The following is a 19,601-nucleotide window of genomic DNA, read 5'->3' as shown; positions in this document are numbered from 1 at the left end:
ACGGCTGTTCGCGGGGGCGCTGCAACTAAAGAAGTAAAAACCTGGCAATAATTCTAGACTGCCGAAAACATGATAAATACTTGACAGTCCAGTGACAACAGGGTCGTTAACGATGAACGCCTGAGATCTCTATGTTTCAAGGTCGCGTTGTGAGGTGCGTAAGTTTACGGAGGTACGAGCTATTCATGGTGTTATGGAGTGCGCCCGGAAAAGGAAATAGCATTGTTAGAGGAGTGTTCCGAGAAATAGCTACGTAGGAAGACGGAAATGTCGGCGCAGCGCCCTGAAGAACGTTCTGGAAACGGCGGGAGCACATTCGGAGCGCGCTCGCGCGCCTTGTATACGTCACCGCGTGGGCTTCATTCCCCACCGCTATCGGGGAAGACGCACCGGGCCCTATATTTATTTTAGAAGCTGGTTGCAGCAGTGTGGATGTTACCCGAATGCACAGCCAATAGGTAGGCTGAATGCCTCTCGAGATGTGCTTGTCCGCGCCGCGTCGTCTGTTCAGCGTCTGCATGCCATCCTGTAACATGCTCCACGGCTGGTGGACTGACGCAAAAATGTTTTGAAGCCGCAACCATAAGCTGCGTTTATGTGAATGCGACAGCAGGGCTTCGCTTTACCTGTACGCTGTCCATGAAGTTACCTGCAGCCGTCTTTGCGCAGACTACGGGTGAATGCCGTTAAAGATGTTCAACTGTGCCACAACGTCTGCTCAGCGTCTACTTGGCTTTTGCTTGCTACCGTCATCATGTGCCATGTTAGAGCGGGGAAGTAAATTTAAGATGCAGTGACCAATAGGCTTCTATATCTTTAGGCTTCATCAACGCATCACCAATGTTAAGGCTGTGGTGAGATCTGCTAACTCGAAATCAAGCCATTTTTACTGCTTGGTGCCGTGTCTGTAGTCCTAACAGCGTCAAAGCAGAGACAATCTCAATAATTACAACAAAAAATGTCTAATGATTTGACCTCACCTTGACATGAGACTGAGCGATGACGGATTCCGGCACTTGTTTCTTGCTAACATGCCGGAGAGCCAGTAAAAAGCGCCAATTTGGATCGAAGCGGGTGGTCAGGGCTGCGCGGGGGCTTCCATGTTGCCACGGTTAGGGTGGCTATTAGGTTACTAGCAGTAACTACCGCAATAATAATTGGTATACGACGTGCATGCGCAAAGGTCCTAAGATGTAACGTATCGTTGTACCAAGGAAAACACGCAGAAGGTGGGAGATCAAAATTGAAGGCACCGAGCAAAACGAGAACAAAGCAAAAGCGGAAGCTAAGATTCGGACAAGTCGACTTGCCTTTTTCAAGGCGTCTTCAATAAGACACATCGACTTATCTGAACGTTGGCTTCCGCTTTCACCTTGTTCTCATTTTGCGTATGTCTGAATTTTATCTCATAGCGAGTGAAAATAAAACTCTCTAGTGTAGTCAGTTACCCCCTGAACTATGTACCGACGGAAAGTGCTGCAAGCAGCTTGCGAGATGGAGCATAGTCGTAGGCGGGGAAGACCGAGTAATTAGGCCATGGCGGTAGAGGCTAGAGCAGCTCGAAATGTGACTCGTCGTAACCGCCGTCGAGAGGAAGCGGCTATGAGTGAAGCTGCGGCAGCAGCCTGACGAGAGCACTATGCGGCCCTAAAGCGACGCAGGCCTTCTCTGAATGTAGAATTTAAAATGTAGAAAGTTCAACAGAAAGTTGAACAGCAGATCAAAAAAGACTAACAAGACTGTCCCCTTCACATTATTACAAAGTTCTAAGCATCCTCCGTAACGCATACTTCATATTTAAGAGTGTTAGATTTAACGTTCGGTGTCGGATATATTCAATGACTTGCTGTTTTCAAATGACACATATTTCTGTCATAGAAAACATTCTGTGTTCTATTTTTGTAATAGGATGGCAAAGTGTTCTACATATTGACGCGCGTAAGCGATATGTTCCTCAAGCATTTTGCCAATTTTAATTGCTCTTACCATAAGTGCATTTTCGTTTTCTGATGTTTGATTTTCTGAAGCAAGTTACTTGGAGAGCGGTAACTTTAACTCGCTTTGTTCTCATATTTCGGTATGTAAGCACAACAGGCAATGTGTATCTAGCCATGACGGTCCAGCAATTTTTTTTTCTGCCCGGTGTAAGTTACAAGCGAATATCGGATCTTAGCTATAACCTACAAAAATGCGTACTAGTATGGACTAAGCTGAATCGCTCTTGTTTTGTTGTCAATGTGAATAATGTATTTGGCGGCATTTACCTGCCCATTAGAACTATTTTATCGTTCTGTGTCGCCCTTCGCAAGACGCTTGCTACCCTTTCGAAAGAAACCAAACGAGTTATATTAACGGGTAATATGACTACTAACCTACGAATATCATCGGGAGTATGGACTGACTTCCTGTGCAGGGGTCCAATTACCACGGTGCCCTCACGCATCCAAGCTTCGTGATGCCCTCCAGAGAGGTCACGTGCTTCGGGATTTGTCGGAAACTTCAAGCGTCAGGTAAAAAATAAAATACCTCGCAATGCTTGTGGTTGTCTAAATATACACATGCCCATTACCGAATTAGTTGATGTACTAGGATGTTTGACGATGTCGAGTCGTATAGTTATGCGAGATCCCGGCTAATCATAGTGAAATACGCACTGGTTTCCTGCTATAAGGTACCTGAACCAAAGGATAAGAATTTGGTCCAGGATTTTCATGAAGAATTAGGCTGTCACTCGCACATTATTTTAAGACAACCAAAATGTCTTTAGCAATGCTCACAAAACAGGCGTGTTCACAATTACCCGTTACATTTGAGTTTCATCACAGCGAACGCATTAGGTGTCCGGAATGCTCTGGCGGACCAGATTCTTTCGAATGGTGAGCGTACACACCGAGCTAATATGTTTTTCTACACGAACTTCGCCTCTCCGAAGATAGATTCACGTAATGAACGGAGTTGCATTCGCTGCCGTTAGAGATAACTTGCATCTTCATTCATCCTTACTCTTTCATGAATCCTGATGCTCAGAGTGAGATAGAGCTAAACGTAAACTTTAACTGCAGCTTTACGAGTATTGCAATCCAGACAGTCAGCATAACTACGTCATATCATTTCATTTCATTTCATTTATTTACCTTAAAGACCCCACTAGGGGGTATTACATAAGGGGTGGGTGTACATAAAAAATAAAACACTCAAATTTGTGACGACAGGTACTCAGTCACTGACATTAGCTGTGTTAGTCGTACTAAATAAAGCGATCTTCATCTTCTATGAGGGTCTATTATATTTCGAGGTTCTTTGCAACTTCATAGCAATTTTCGCTCTCCTTCTTGAAATAGGTCAGCATTTCTGCTGTTCAATTACCCTAATCGGCTATATGGTAAATTAGCAGTTCTTATTGCTATCAAAGGTTATATAATTTTTGAAGTGATAGTATCGCGAACAGACTATGACTTCTTTTTCGCCGCGCTCAACTATGATGAAGTTAAGGACTACTTTATTCTCTTTGGTCTTCCATTGAGTAAGAGTAATGCAATGGCGAAATGCAGTAATATTCGTGAAAATTTGCCACGCTTCCTATGCGTGATTATGCGGGCTTTCCAAAGAACTGAATGCATATAGAGGTTTTCAGAAGAACATAAAAGCATCGTGGCTTGATTTCATTTTGCGGAAGTTCGTAAGTGAAAGGAAGAAAGAACAAAATATTGCTTTCTGTAAGAGTACCACACGCGAAGCATCATGAGTGCCTTTTTTACGTTAACGCTTGGCGGGATTCCCGTCTCAAAGCGCGTGGCCGTCGTGTGTCACTGCTGGTCCAGGCTGCGATCCCTCCTGCGCATTCTTACGTAAGGTGACGAATGCTTGCAATTATTTCTGAGCTCGTACCATCTCTTACATTGGTTAGAGATAGTCCAGGTTCATTGCGGGCGCTTACATTACCGCCCCACATCCCCAACTGGAAGGTGGCGCATTCTCAACATCATGGAGGATCTTAGAAAAAAAATTGAGATTAAGGTACGGCAACATTCAAACGGCTTATGAGCAATGTTTTATATAGTGCCCCTCAACACCTTACCACCTGCGTTTCTTTAACGCCCCCTAAATCTCAATACACGAGAGATTTTGCACTTCGCCGCCATCAGAATGCAGCCGCCACAGCCGCGAACAGAATCGTTATCGTCCTTTGCACGACCACGTGCTAAGGACGACAACGCATTTAGCACTAAGCTACCGCGGTGGGCTCCACATTATTTTCTGTTCCTGTATACAATAATTTGCTTCGTGGAAGCGGTACGCCAGGATCAGGAGTTCCAGCAGCGAACAGGTCTCCCGGCCGAACTTGTTGAGGCAGTGAAGATTCCCATTGGCGGCTTGTTGCAATAGGTCCAGGTAAGAGCGTTGGCATGAGGCAGTTTCGAAGATGCGCCATGATGGACAACATCGTCACAGCATGCTAGCAGTGACCCCAACGCAACGACTCGTAATGAATGTCCGCCATCTCCAGCTGAAGGGGATTGTGATCCTTGCGAAGTAACTCTCACCAGAAGTCTATTTTGGGGGGAATGCACAGAGCTAAGGCCATTCCTGTACAAGGGCTGGTATAAAACAGCGACATCCTTCGTGAACTCCGTCCGACCACATGTTAATCTGACCACTTGCAACTAAGGAGCAGCGTTCAAGACACGCCTCGCTCGTCGCCGTGGCTTCCAGCGTGAGGTGGAATTTATACATTTGTATTTCAATGAGTCGACCAGCCGCTCCAAAAATGCGCCGGCAGGTATTCTTGGTAGGCGGTGGTAGGAGATGGCTGAGGGTGTTCGACGTTCTTTCAGGTAACGGTAACTTATGCGGCTATCCGAATGAGTGAATGCGTTGTATTTCAAATAAACGTCCTTATCCACTGCCCCTCTCTATGCTCGATGAGCGCCTTAAAGCCACTAACAACTCTTATCACGCACGAAATGTCGACGGTAACTAAGCCGTAACTAGGCGTGACCCCCACAAATGCGGTGCAGGAGCTGTCGCACTTGTCTCCGTACTCACCCGCAAACAGCACAGACAGGAGAGAGAGAAGGTGGGCAGAATGCTAGCGAGGGAATAGAGAGGGGAGGCAGCTTTGTATCATGGAGGCATTATAATGACACAATATATTGACTCCGCCGAAATTAGTTATGTACGAGGCATCTACTGCAGCGGGACTCGTCCTTCGCGCTTCCATGATTGTGATGATTGGGCATCTCCTTGGAAATGGGGCGGGCACAAATAGTAACCTAGCCTGCTTGACATAATGAAGTATGCTATACATTTTTTTCTCAGTCTATCATGTTTTTATATATTCTTATAATTTTTTCATCCTCAAAGCATTTCTATTTACTTGGTACCGCTACCTATACCTTTAGCGCTACTGGGCAGATTAATCCCTTTTGTGCTTATTTTTTCCACCCGTAGTGTACACGTCTCTTGCCTACTTCGCCGGTTGACTGTTTCTGGAAAGTGTGCGTTACCTACGGGTCTCAACGGGTAACCTTTTCGCATTCCATTAGGAATAAAATTAAATTATGGGGCTTCACGCGCCAAAAATACTTTCTGATGATGAGGCACGCAGTAGTTGAGAACTCTGGAAATTTCGACCGCCTGGGGTCTTTACCTTCCACGTGCACGGGTGTTTTCTCATTTCGCCCCCATCGAAATGCGGCCGCCGTGGCCGGGATTTTTCATTAGGATGAGTCGATTGGTTTCCAGATTGCCACTACAGCATACACATATCGGTTCGGTATGTTTTATCCCTTAGGCAACGAGCTCGAACTTTATATAGCAAGGCACTACCCTATGTTATTGCACGGATTTTCCCTTCTAATTTCTTTATTCCCATTCTCTCAAATCTCCATGGCATCTTTGTTTTCATCTTTCTTGGGTCCGATTGGCTCTCTATGTTTCTCTCAATTTCTTTCTGATGACACCCGATTGTTTATTTACACGTTCGATTACCCTCTACTTGGTTGCAACTTTCTTGCCCTCTTACTCCGTTATTTGACCATGATTTTCAGCTACAAATGCTTGCGCTCCATAGTCACCCATTTATTTTGATCCATGTTCCGGAGTCTTCCTTCAAATCTAATTTTGCCAGCGCTTCTCTGACTTCAAAGGAGATCGAAACCATGTCATTGTGCACTGCCACATTTGTGGTTTTAGCATGTGTTCCGAAAGCCAATCGACCTACATATGCTTGGTTAACTTGGAACCACGTCAAGGTGCTTGATTCTAACCACAGAATGGCATTTTCGAACTTTAACGTTTGCATCATTAGTCCTTTCTAGATTCCACGTACCACCTCATAAATATTGTGGCCCCAAAGTGCTCTCTCTTTAATCATTGCTACATTCCGCTTCCCCTTTATTTTCATATTATTTTAGTCGGTGCTTGCGTAAGCCTTTCCTTCGTGTATGTGTACGCCAAGGTATTTATGGTGCTGCACTGTGTGTATAACTGTGTGTATAGCGCGATCCCCCACACATTCAACCATGTGCTATGAAGTGACCCAGCTAGGAAGGAAAATCGTTAGATACAAGAAATTAGAAACATAGATAGATAGATAGATAGATAGATAGATAGATAGATAGATAGATAGATAGATAGATAGATAGATAGATAGATGCCTACATACATACATACATACATACATACATACATACATACATACATACACACATACATACATACATACATACATACATACATACATACATACATACATACATACATACATACATACATACATACATACATACATACATGCATGCATGCATGCATGCATGCATACATACATACATACATACATACATACATACATACATACATACATACATACATACATACATACATACATACATACATACATACATACATTCGGAAAAGTTTGGGACTTACCCTAAGAATGCCATCGAGTTTATAGAACGAATTTCTGGATTTCTTCGAATTTTATTATGTGGTTGTGGGGCTTGCTTTTCACAAAAGCGCGCAGTAGCTGTTATGGAGGTGCTTTCGCTTCAGGAATTGTTTGGCGTACACTTAAAGCAACTGGTCTCCATCTGCTTTCCCGGCCACGTGTGGTGTGGTGCGGCGTTGTTACTCGGGCATTTCTTCTGCTCGCATATTGGGCAAGAGCTTTGCAAGTCTCACATTTTCACCCTGCAAGATTGTGTACCTACACATCAAATTTCACTGTGTTTAAATGAGGTGCCAAACTGAAAAAAAAAAAATACCAGTTCGGGTTGGGTTCGACTTTGTTCCGGTTCAGTTCCAGTTCGGAGAACCATGACTTCCTTTTCCCAAAGTAGAATGGGAGGGGACATGATATCAGTTCACAGCATTTATTCACAGCAACTATCGATAAAGATCAGGCTAGTGAACGCCCCACGTTGATTCGACCCTTTTCGTCGGTTCTTACAAGTATTGTATGAGTATTTACAAGTATTTAGAAGTATTGTACAAGTATGTCTCGTTTATAGTGCTGTCTCGATGTTCAGAGAACAATGACATTGCAGTTTCTATATCAACTGCAATGACCAAGCTTTTAAGGTTGTTCTGAAATTAATTCGAAGCTGTGTTCCGCAGGCACGTAAGATTATAACTATGAGAAGCGTAAAATTACATCAGAATGCACTATACTCTAAGAGACCTGATTATTCAAGGTACGCAGCACAAGCGTTGTAAACAAACTCAAGCGCTAAGTACTGACATTACCCAAATTTACTAAATACCGCAGGTACCATGAGAACAAGTAGCAACATAACTCAACACTTTCAAGAAACGTCTCAGTGTCACCTTATCACAATCCTGCCTGAATATAATATTTACGTAGGCACCTGGACTTCGTTCCTGATAGGACCGCTGGCGTTGAAACGTACTGAGCTTGAAAAATAGCCCGCGTTTAGGTACACTGTCCTGAACTTCGTCGCAAGAGGCGAGCGTTGCTACCTCGGTTTCATATCTTCTGAGGGTCGACATTTTTGGCCTTCAACAGTGGCTCGTTAACATCCTTGGGCACGCTTCTCGTGCCACGTGGTCACACGAATTAAAGAGGCGGGCCGAAAACCATTACATGGAAGCCAAATTCTCGAAACTCGGTTTGCTCTTCTTCTTAGCTTTTCCGTTATCTCTTTTACGCAATTTTCGTCATTGATTTTTCGCCATATGAATCAATCAAAAAAATTATCGGTCTTAACTTGCAAATCAATGCACACGCTAGCAGAGATGACGTAATGGTGGGCTCCTGAGTGAATACGAATACCTATGACATAGACGCATCTAAAGAAAGGTACACTGACATTTTCTCCTTCCATCCCCATGAGAATCATATTTCCTAGCCTTCCACGTAACATGTTTCGTTCCATCGTTCTATGTACGTTCTTTAAATTGTACTCGAGCTTCTTTGTTAACCTCCATGTTTCTGCCGCACGTGTTAGCCCCGGTAGGACGCAATGATTTTACACTTTTATTTTCAACGAAACTGACGAGCCTCCAATCAGGATCTGGTTATCCTGTCGTATGCACTCCAAGCCAATTTTAGTTTTCTCTATATTTCCTTCTCATGATCAGAGTCCCTTTTGAGTGACTGACCTAGATAATGGGAACACACGGGGGAGGCGGGAGATGGAAATTCAAGACGATAAGCAAAAAGAGAACAAGGTGAAAGCAGGAGCCAACGTTTCGACAAGTGGACTTGTCTTCTTAAAAGCTTGAAGTCCACTTAAAAACTTGAAGAAGACAAGTCCACTTAACTTGAAGATGACCTAGATAAACTCACTCTTCGACGGCTTCTGGAGGCTGGCTGGTAATGTCGAATTCTTGTTTCCTTGCCTGTCGAATCAACAATATCAGCCTGTTTGGCATATTAGTATTCCACCTTGCTCTTCCACTTCCTCCTTTAAGGCCTTCAATTATTTGTTCCAATTCATCATCCAGGTTGCATATTCGCCGTTGATCTTCACTCCTAATCCAGTCTAACAGCTTGAATACTTGCAAGCGTGTATTAGAGATATTTAGCCTTCTTGCCTTGCCCCCTTTCTTGATAGGTAATTTTCTGCGTTTCTTGAGGAGACCACAGGGAGCAAAGAAAAATAGATGACAGCTGTAAGCAAGTGAGGCACAACACCTGCCTGCTCTCGAAGGGAAGGGTGCACAGAATAAGAGAAGTGAGTGAAGTAAAGGAGAGAGAACAGTTCGGCGGCATGTTACACTCCCGTACCACGTGAAGGCGAAAGGCTGCTGCACACTTGGTAATCCGCCGTCTCGCCCCGTTTCGTTGCTGCTTTCGCAGTTCGGCTTCTTCGGCTCGTTTCCGGCACTTAGCTGCGGCTTCGCGCGCTCCTACAGCGGGGTCACACTCGCGCCGACGACTTTTCTCTTGGACTTCACGTTGCATCATCTCAGCAGTGCATTCATACATATGTTATTCTGTACGTTGCACGGATGATTTCCATGGATGTATGCACTGTTCGTTTCAATTTGCCGAGCGCTTTTAGCCTCAGCCGTACGGTGTATGAGCCATTGCATTTTTTCTTGCTTACGGGTATATGCGCCATTTGGAAGGTCACGTGGTTACGTTTTGTACCGCCCGACTAGTCGTCGCATTTCTGTACGTCGTATGCGTGATTTTAATGAATGTACGCACTCTACACTTCACTTTCGTAAGTGCTTGTAGGGTCTGCATTACGTGAAGGATGACCCATTGCAGTTTTTGCTTGCTTAGACGGGTATGAGCCATTGCTTATGATGATAGTTTTTGTGTTATTGTACAGGACGGCACGTTTCTTTAGTGTTTTTCAATGCCATCGGGAGAATGAGCCACTTAAGGCTTTCGCTTTAATAAAGAAATTGAGGTAGATATAAGCAAGAATAATGGAAATAGACACACTAGAGAACTACAGATGAACAAAACATGCATCTTTGTCACAATAACAGCGTGGCAGTGAACGTCAGGCCGATACTCCGTAAGTTCATCCAAAATTCAATGGCACACATCAATGGTGAGAGTGTTTAGATTAAAATCGGGAACCAGAATGTGTCGCTGTTAAGTGGGCTGCGGCACCCATGAGCTTCATCGCGTCATGACACATGACTAATTGCAAGCAGAATGCCACATGCAAGAATGTAGGTAGGCATTTTCAAGCAGCACTGAAACTTGCAAAGATTTCTGACCTTTCCTAAAGCCATAACATGGATCAGCGCAACCCAAATCGTTAGTTGCACAACGCAACGATTATGAACTGCAAGAGCACAGAAAAATTGGCGTGTTCTGGAAAGGAAAATCCGGAGATGCCGTATTACAGCCAAATGGAATGTTAGTAAATGTTGCACTGCTGCATAATGTTTAGTCTACCTTCTACAATGCATTTCACTGAGATATATTTCTTACACACTTCTTTCATTACGAATCATTTATTGTGAACCGCCCGTGCATTCCCTTCCGTCCAATATACTCTGATTTTCATTTTCTCCTTTCGTTTCCGCTGTGCCTCCCTGCACTGCCGTGCAAACAAAAAAAAGGTCCAAGTTTCAGGGGGATGTGCCTCTCAAAGCGCTCAAAGCTTCGGTGAACTGCGCAACCAATGTGGATTGCGATCCTGACAAGCCCTTTCGGGAGCCTGATGGCACGTGCAACAACCTGGCCCACCCCCACTGGGGCAGCGCAGGCTCATGCATGAGACGTGAGCTACCGCCGGCGTACAACGACGGTGAGTTCATTCGATCACTCGAGCTTTTCTAGGATGACCTATGTGCCCCCCGCCCCCCCTCCCCGAGAGGCCAACGCAGACGCAATGTTCCACATTAGGGTAGGCCTAATATTTGTTGCCGCTGGACATAAGCACGATTTTTTCCACTCCTAAGTTTTGTAATTGCTTAGTTAACGGTATTGTAACTGCCTTTACGCTCCCTAAGTATATTGTTTTACCAAGGCGTTCAATAGTAAGCGCTCAAACAACAAAATCAATAGCATGATGAATTAAAAACTTAGAAGTTCTTTAGATGTGTATCTGATCCACATTACCCGCCGTGGTTGCTCAGTGGCTATGGTGTTGGGCTGATGAGCACGACGTCACGGGATCGAATCCCGGCCACGGCGGCCACATTTCGATGGGGGCGAAATGCGAAAACACCCATGTGCTTAGATTTAGGTGCACGTTAAAGAACCCCAGGTGGTCAAAATTTCCGGAGTCCTCCACTACGGCGTGCCTCATAATCAGAAAGTGGTTTTGGCACGTAAAACCCCAAATATTATTATTATTATTATTATCTGATCCACATTGATCATTATACAAAATGCAGCAGCGTTAGTAGAGGCCGCATGCTGATTGCTTGCGAAATACACTTTACTCCCGTTAATCTTCATGTAGCAACGTGTCTACAACTTAAGCTCCATTGATATGCGCGTTATGATGTCAGTCAGGTAGTTACCACAAGGTAAATGGTGTTCAACTGCTGTTTTCTTATGTATGTTTAGGCACACACGTGAAATTTCATATTGTACCTGTCCTGCATACCTTCAAAGCTTATGTGACTGCAGTTAAAATTTGAAAGGTAGATATTTTTGCAACGCTAGAATAATTATCGATAGAAGAGACGAATTCCGGCAGCGAATTTCACACCCCAAGTTTATTTGTACGAACCACGACTGAATAAAATCGCAGTGTCTAGTAATGTCGACATGGTGCACTTTAACTACGCAGCTCGACGAAGCCCGGGTATTGTCTTTGACATTTGGGGTAGGCTGTTTATTAAACATCATCCTGCGTGGCGGCTGCCTTACGACACAATTGGTGTTTTCACCATAACTGGTGAACCATTGACCGCGATAGCAAGTGTTAGCGTTGAACGTGGGCTCCTCTGATGATGTTCTAGCTATATGAACATGTGCGACACATTGGCGTGACGCAGCGTGCAAAGTAGCTGCCGCCGGACAGAAGGAACAGCGCCCTGACAGCTATCAGGCGTCTCACAACGCTCGGGATAGCGCTGGAGGCTTCATGTTGTTCGAGATGCGCCCGACGTAAAAGCATCGGCGTAAGTCAGCACTCAGTCAGCGCTCAGTGCAATGTCAAAAAACCTCAGCTTCACTTTAACTCTCCTTTGCGGTCAGACCGGGTACATTAGCTCAACAAGAACGCTAGTGTGCTTATGCCAACACTCAAGCCAGCAGCGGAAGGCAGAGCGCCGTTCTGCCGCCGACATGGAGGCGATCGAGTGGAGCCCTGACGGTGCGTCTACTTTGATTCCTCGTTTTTGAAGCCCAACGAACTCCGTGTCCCTGGAGACCCTCTGACAGGCGAGTGGGACGACACGCTCACGGTGATGGCAGGACGTGACTCCAGCGCTCGTATAACTGATATGGTAATAAAATTAAACGGCAATGCATCGATCACGTACTTGCTTTCGCATTTAAATTATGTGAGGGCGGATAGCCGATCCTAATGAAACACTTTCAGAAATTAGGAAAAGAAAATACAGACAGCTATGAAAACTCGGCGACAACAAGCACTCAGAATCGTACAGCTTGCGTACTGGTCCGCATTTCGGGCTCGTCGCTTAGATGGACCACCGACTACAACCATCAGCCAGCGTTGTAATCTATAATTACACACTTTGCGCCAGGGTTTCTGGCAATTCCTGTGGGTGGAGATTTTAGCATGCGTTCAGCACAGCGCTGCATATATATATATATATATATATATATATATATATACACTGAAGCAACAAACAACTTAGCACTACGCAAGGGTAAGCGGGGACGTATATGAGGCAGTGCCGAGCGACCAATTTTGTTATCTAGATTATGCCTATCCGCTATTTTAACATTCAGTGTGCGCCGACAAATGAAAAAAGGGCTCTGACACTGCGGGTGAATGTGGACTTGTCAGCTGTCTTTGAAGTTATTCATGCGCAATAAGGAAGAAATTACAAGCTTGGGAATCCATTTGTTTTGTGAGATACCTCTGTCCTTGCTGCCCTAAGTGCAATAGCTCAGTTGTTGGATGATACCCGAGCATGTTATGATCGCATGCTGTTCAAAGGCACATGTTTATGTACGGGAGAACTTTCTGAGCGATAGAAAGGTATCTCCCTAAAAGAATCCATTAAGAAAAAGCGTGTGAGAATTCGACTCTTGTTCTAAGCATCATTTCCTTATGTGCAAATGGAAAACCTTAGGCAACAGTTCTGAAAGTGGAATGGCTCTGTATTATCGTTAATGGTGCAGGGAATTATTTTATCGTGTTCCTAGCTCTCCTCACGTTACGTGCCATGGAATGCAAGTGCTACAAATATCTACTCACAGCCGGTGTTAAGGGGTAACAAGTTGGCCCAGAATGAATACTAAAAAAAAACGATAAGAACAGTCGCCAATACAGAATTTTTGGCTGGGTACCACTACCCCCATTTACTTGCATGGAACTTTGCGGACACTCAATAAACATCATTGCAGGCGTGTATTCCGTGCGGCTCTCGGTTAGCGGCGATCCTCTTCCTAGTGCCCGGCTGGTGTCCATGACGATCAACCCGCAAAAGCACGCCCATGACCGGCATCTGACAAATATAGGTGTAATGTTTGGCCAATTGGTCACACACGACATATCGCTGGCTGGACCCGCCCTCCTAGGACAACTGGAGACCGATTTCGGTAAGCAATTTAAGAATGATTTTGCGGGTCTCCTTCCATCATCCTAAGTAAACTTCAGCGACTCTCAGTTCGCCTTTTTGAACACAAATGAAATTAGTCTTACTCACAGCATCTGCCCAAAAGATGCACACTTTGCCACTAAATTATTCATAGTTTTCTCAACACTATATTTTTTTAGCATAGCGTGAATTTTTGCGTGCTTGGCATATATCATAGACTGTCCAAAGCGATACACGGTCTGACGTTTTTCATGTGCTTTCTCAAATGCAAGACGAGCGTATATACATTTGCGCCTTCAAACAGAACCGAAGAGTGAGCTTCTTGTACAAAATAGTGCTCATTTCCTAGTCCGTACATTTTTATTGTCATTTTAAACTCAATATTAGCTGCCACGTACTGCTTCTCTAGTGTGACGTTCTACTGTCAAGGCAATAACACCGATGGCAATGCATGCTCGGCAACTCGTTTCTGCCGCAACAGCGCACGCGTACTTACCGGAGAGGTTGTGAAGACTGGGAGGGAAGGGAGGAAGGTGCACACTTGCCACCTTTTTCGTCAAAAGTGCCGGGAAAAATTATGCCATTCGCTACTACGCCTCCACCATTCTTAAAGGCGGGCACTCTCGCCTGCACGCCGCCACATCCAACAAAACAGCTAACGTGATATATTTTTTTCTAAAAACATTGCCTATATAAGCAATGCTTTTTTTTTTCAATTACCTATCCCCGGCACGGGGGCGGGGGGCATGAAATGTGGGATTTCATGGCTTACCAGGACGAGCTGTAGCAGACCATGAATTTTATGCACCTTGCACGTTCGATTAGCGGAGATGGCTACGACGCTCAGTTCCCGTTAGAAAAAATTTCAGTTGCGCTTCTTCGATGACGCCCAGTCTTTTCTTTTTTTCTTTTTTGGAACGCCTCATTATATTTGAAAACGCAAAATCAGCTTATTATATTTAACCTGCCACCTAGGGCTGGAGTACAAATAAAAAATTGCAGTCCACTGCCCCTAACGATTGTGCTATTTATGTACATGTTTATGGCATGAAGTTGTTGGAATATCAAATACCGCAACTACTGAGTCTCTGTCCAGAGATTATAAACATAGCATTGCTGCCTCAGCGCATTTACCCACAAAATAAAAAAACGAATAAAACATAATACAGCTCTAACTGTAGAATTTCGCTCTGTAATTACGAGCTTTTCTAGATATGCTGATGAAAACAACCTTGTCGAATGCGTAGAGCCATTGGGATACCATTACAACACTACGGACTTGATTGTTGTTATCGGCAGTGTGTCACTTTACACATTGTCTGTCCATTTCATTTTCAGCCTGTCTCTGCACAAGAGTTACACTAGCACATGTTCCCTAGCAGAGGCAAAACCACCAAAGATTTAATATTTTCACGAAGTGCCCCCCCCCCATTTCTTGGTGGTGCGTACAGAAATTTAGAACTGTTAGAGTAACACAGGTGGCTTCGAAAATAATTACCAGATACTCGCTTTCTCAGGCTGCTTCTGCGTTTAAAAAACGGCGTTTGGCTCGTTTTTACGATTTCCACGGTAAACTATATACCAGGCGTGGTGCCTATATTTCTTTTAAGTAGGAAGCGTGTTCATGATTATCAGCGATAAATGTTCAATGTCTGTCGGTTCATTACGGCATTCGTTGAAAGTTAGTTATTCAAGCGCACCAGGGGGCCATACTAGATTTATTCAAAATGTTATCAGACTCCTAAAACAATTCAACGAGGCACGAATGTTAAATGAATTGCGAAACTTTCACGTTTCTGCTTAAATGGAAGTGTTCCAAATTATAACTTAAGCCTAGCTTTTTCAATTTTCTTGCGGTTGACGAAACCCACAGTCTGTTTCTCTGGTGCCTTTCATGAAATCTAAACATAGCACCTTGTTCATATTTGGAAAACATTAGGGGCAAGGTATAGTAGATGTGCAGCCAACATTCAAAATAGGCGGTTCAAATAGGCTATTTGTAATAGACTACGCATGCAAGGGCTTAGCAACTTTATTTGTGCGTTTTTCCAGCGTCGTATAACTTAGACCGCTGCCCTGGCATGACTTGGAAAAACGAGGTCCACTTTTGAAAACCTAAGAGGAACGCAACGGCAAGCGTTTGTGCAGTGTTAAATCCCGGTTGATCAGATATAGCGTTTTTCAAAAAATAATATTCTTACCAAATGATTGAATGAGGCATTTACTGTTATCAGCTACAATTCCCAAATTTTAAAGACGACGCGGCGTTTGAGAAAATATATACTCGGAAGGAATGAGCTGATCTGAAGTGGAAGGTGTCGCGATGTTTTGATGGTTCGTGATCATTTAGAAGCGTTACTAATATTACTTGAACCTTCGCTTTCAGATAGTGGAAATAAACTAGGCAGCATATTTGCGATTGCTACCAGCAAGGACCAGATAATGGGTGATACGTTTAGGAATGCTCAGAGTCCGTGAGTGATTGGGACTTGGGCAATTAAATACGTTCGCAAGTGCTCTAGAGTGTGAGGAGTAAGTCTGACAAGAGGGTCAGAATTTTTACCGAATTGCCCAGGCAGAGCTGCAACTGTCACCAAGATCAAATTTCGTGAAAATGGCTTGAACGCTATGAACCTGAAGTGAAATGTGTGTCGATGAATTGTTGACGTTTAAAATGAACAGCAATTTACGAGCAATTTTTTAAGGCGATGCAATTACAGGAAACTGGAGCTCATATTGCAACAGCTCGAAAGCAACAGCTGCCCTAGAAACTGGGTTGCAATCTGCAAGGCCGCGCACACCTGCGGTCGCTCTATTTCTTGTTTTTTCTAGATAATGTAACTTCTTTGTGCTGATTGTATTTTGTTGTGCGTAACCTCGACACACAGGTGTAGTTACCGGGGGGCAGTCGCCTTCCCACTGTATAAAGTGTGTGGGCAAAATGTTCCATCTGCTCCCTTCCTCCCCCCATCATTTTCGAAAGCGGGCACTTTCAGCTGCAGGCTGGAAAGTCCAAAGAAAATACAGCTGAAGCTAAATCTTGTTTCATGATAGAGTCGACATGTAATTAATGCTTTTCTTTACTACGTACTACGTAACCCACCGCGGTTGCTTAGTGGCTATGGTGTTGGGATGCTGAGCAGGAGGTCGCGGGGGCTTCGAATCCCGGCGACGGCGGTCGCATTTCAATGGGGGCGAAATGCGGAAACACCCGTTTACTTAGACCTACGTGCACATTAAAGAACCCCGGTTGGTCCAGAGTTCCCCGCTACAGCGTGCCTCATAAGCAGATAGTCCTTTTCGCACGTGAAACCCCTTAATCCCTCTTTACTCCCCTGCCATGTCTGCGAAAATTCTCTTCTGCCTCCTCGCGACGCGCTGACGCGCATGACATCCGGGATTTGCGGTGCACGTTCGTGTTGCGGAAAAGGCCTGGCGCTAGGCCGTTCCCGCAGTAAAAAAATTCTGCATGCGCTACTTCCATCATGCCCAGTTTGTTGCGGACCGCCTAACCTCATTGAAAAACACAATCATATTAAAATATTTAGCGGACGCATGAGCTCGGCTCCTCCTATCTAAATACATGTAAAAGGAGAATTCGTTTTTCTCGGCTACCACTGCACCAAATTTGACGCTGTTTATTGCATTTGAAAGAAAAATTTAAAGGCTAGTGACTGTTAGCTTGGAATTTCTGAGCTTGGTCGTCATTTTTTATTAAAACTTGCAAAAATTGAAAATTTTCGGAACACTAAAATATCAAGTTTACAACTATGCAACTCAACATAGAAAACATGCAATACATTTCTGCGGATAGCATATAACAGTACATCTAAAGCGGACAAAATTAATACGTTACATATGAATATCGGAAATTTTAGTAATATGGAAATACAGCTTTTGGAGAATCTTTGTGAGCAACGTAACGCATTCACGTAAGAAATAAAATGAGATATCTAATTTCTCCGCTTTGAATGATCTAATGGATGCCGTTTACAGAACCGCAATATCTGTTCTTGCTGCGGCGCCTAGAATTTGTAAACTTTGTGCTTATATCTTTTCAAACTGTGCAATATTTGAAAACCTTTTTTAACAAAATTCAAGACATAAATTGAAATTCCGCTTTCAACAGTCACTAGAGCATAACTTTCTATCTCAAATGCAACAAATTTTATCAAAATTGGTACAGCGGTTATCTCAGACAAACGTTTTTGCGTTTTACATGTATTTGAATAGGCTGCGTCGGAGCTTGCCCAGAGCTAAAGCTTGCTCTTAACCTGCGGGCGAAGGGAAGGCTCCGGTTTAAGTATTGTAAGCAACTGCGCCCAAAGTTTAGTCTGCCCTACAACATGAGATTGTCACGTAGTGGTGACGTTGAAGAACACAGTAGCAATAGTGTGAACGACAAAACTAACTTTTATTGGGTGAACCTGTGCCCACAAAACAGGCTACACATATAGCACAACGATAGCGGCGAACACGTTCGGCGATCGTCGAAAATCTGATCTGCGGGTCAAGCGCGTCGCCTTTTATACATCCGTCGTCGAATGTTCCAGTGTAATCGCTGGGACTCGCGTGCCTACCACAAAGTTCTACATTATTCGCGTCGCGAACACATGCGATCAGACTATACAAGGTTCGGTTACAGACAGCGGATGCAAGCATCGACAACATTCCACAAACTTCCGATACATGCAGGCACTTCCTGCGCTGTACGATAACATTTGTTAGGCGGTCAAGCGTGTCGGGCGATAAAGAAAAAAGTAGTACACGTGTCAATACCCCCCTCTTAAAAAGCATCGACCCGATGCTGCAAAAGAAAGAAAATAAAGAAAAGCACTCGTAGCAAAGAAAACAACAAAAATAAGGAAGTTCGTCAGCGTGCATAAAAGGGCTTCAGACGCACTACGTGGACCACTTCAGATCGTGCCTGGCGCCGCTGTGAATGCGAAATGCCGTCTGGCACGACCTCATAGCCTAGTTCGCCAATATGTCGGATGATCTTGTAGGGTCCGAAATAGCGTCGCAATAGTTTCTCACTCAGTCCTCCTCGGCGTATCGGGGTCCAAACCCAAACACGGTAACCGGGCTGGTAATCGGCGAAGCGTCGTCGGAGGTTGTAGAGTCGGCTGTCGGTACGCTGCTGGTTCTTGATCCGTAGGCGGGCGAGCTGTCGGGCTTCTTCGGCGCGTTGGAGATAGGTAGCAACGTAATCATTCTCCTCCTCAGTGACGTGCGGCAGCATGGCGTCGAGCGTCATCGTCGGCTTCATGCCGTAAACCAGCTTTAACGGGGTGATCTGTGTTGTTTCTTCCACCGCCATGTTGTAAGCGAATGTTACATACGGCAGGATGGCATCCCAAGTATTGTGTTCGGCGTCGACGTACATTGCTAGCATGTCGGCGAGGGTTTTATTCAGGCACTCCGTAAGACTATTCGTCTGTGGGTGGTAGGCAGTTGTCCTCTTGTGCCTTGTCTGACTATACAGAAGAATGGCTTGGGTGAGCTCCGCTGTAAAGGCCGTTCCTCTGTCGGTGACGAGGACATCTGGGGCGCCATGTCGCAGCAGAATGCTTTCGACGAAAAATATTTCCACTTCGGCTGCGCTACCTTTCGGCAGAGCTTTAGTTTCAGTCCGTCGCCACAACAATCCACATATTTCCGGAGGTTGACGTCGGAAACGGCCACAAGTCCATCCCGATCGGCTGAAAGGGTCGGCAAGGAGGCTTGATCGGCTGTAGTAATCCGGCTGGCCTTGTGGGTGGTGTCTTGCGTCGCTGACAGTCTCGGCATGTCTTGATATAACGGGCGACATCGGCTGTTAGGCGCGGCCAGTAATACCTTTCTTGTATCCTCGATAGCGTCCGGGAGAAGCCGAGGTGCCTGGCGGTCGGAACGTCATGTAGGGCGCAAAGTACTTCTGGTAG

The 19,601-nt window shown here is 44.7% G+C and overlaps 1 protein-coding gene across 1 annotated transcript in view; it reads left to right on the top strand.

The window, feature by feature from the left end:
* The window catches only part of LOC142557961 (salivary peroxidase/catechol oxidase-like), a 189,869-nt gene that overhangs the window by 18,326 nt on the left and 151,942 nt on the right, over positions 1 to 19,601 (top strand). Inside the window, exons 4-6 of the mRNA XM_075670139.1 lie at positions 2,414 to 2,510; positions 10,552 to 10,739; positions 13,484 to 13,678. Of these exons, the coding sequence (XP_075526254.1) occupies positions 2,414 to 2,510; positions 10,552 to 10,739; positions 13,484 to 13,678 (480 nt within the window). The remainder of the gene's footprint in view (positions 1 to 2,413; positions 2,511 to 10,551; positions 10,740 to 13,483; positions 13,679 to 19,601) is intronic.

Source organism: Dermacentor variabilis, chromosome 9, assembly GCF_050947875.1.
Source record: "Dermacentor variabilis isolate Ectoservices chromosome 9, ASM5094787v1, whole genome shotgun sequence".
NCBI classification, from domain to species: domain Eukaryota; kingdom Metazoa; phylum Arthropoda; class Arachnida; order Ixodida; family Ixodidae; genus Dermacentor; species Dermacentor variabilis.
This window is presented reverse-complemented; position numbering and strand designations above follow the sequence as displayed.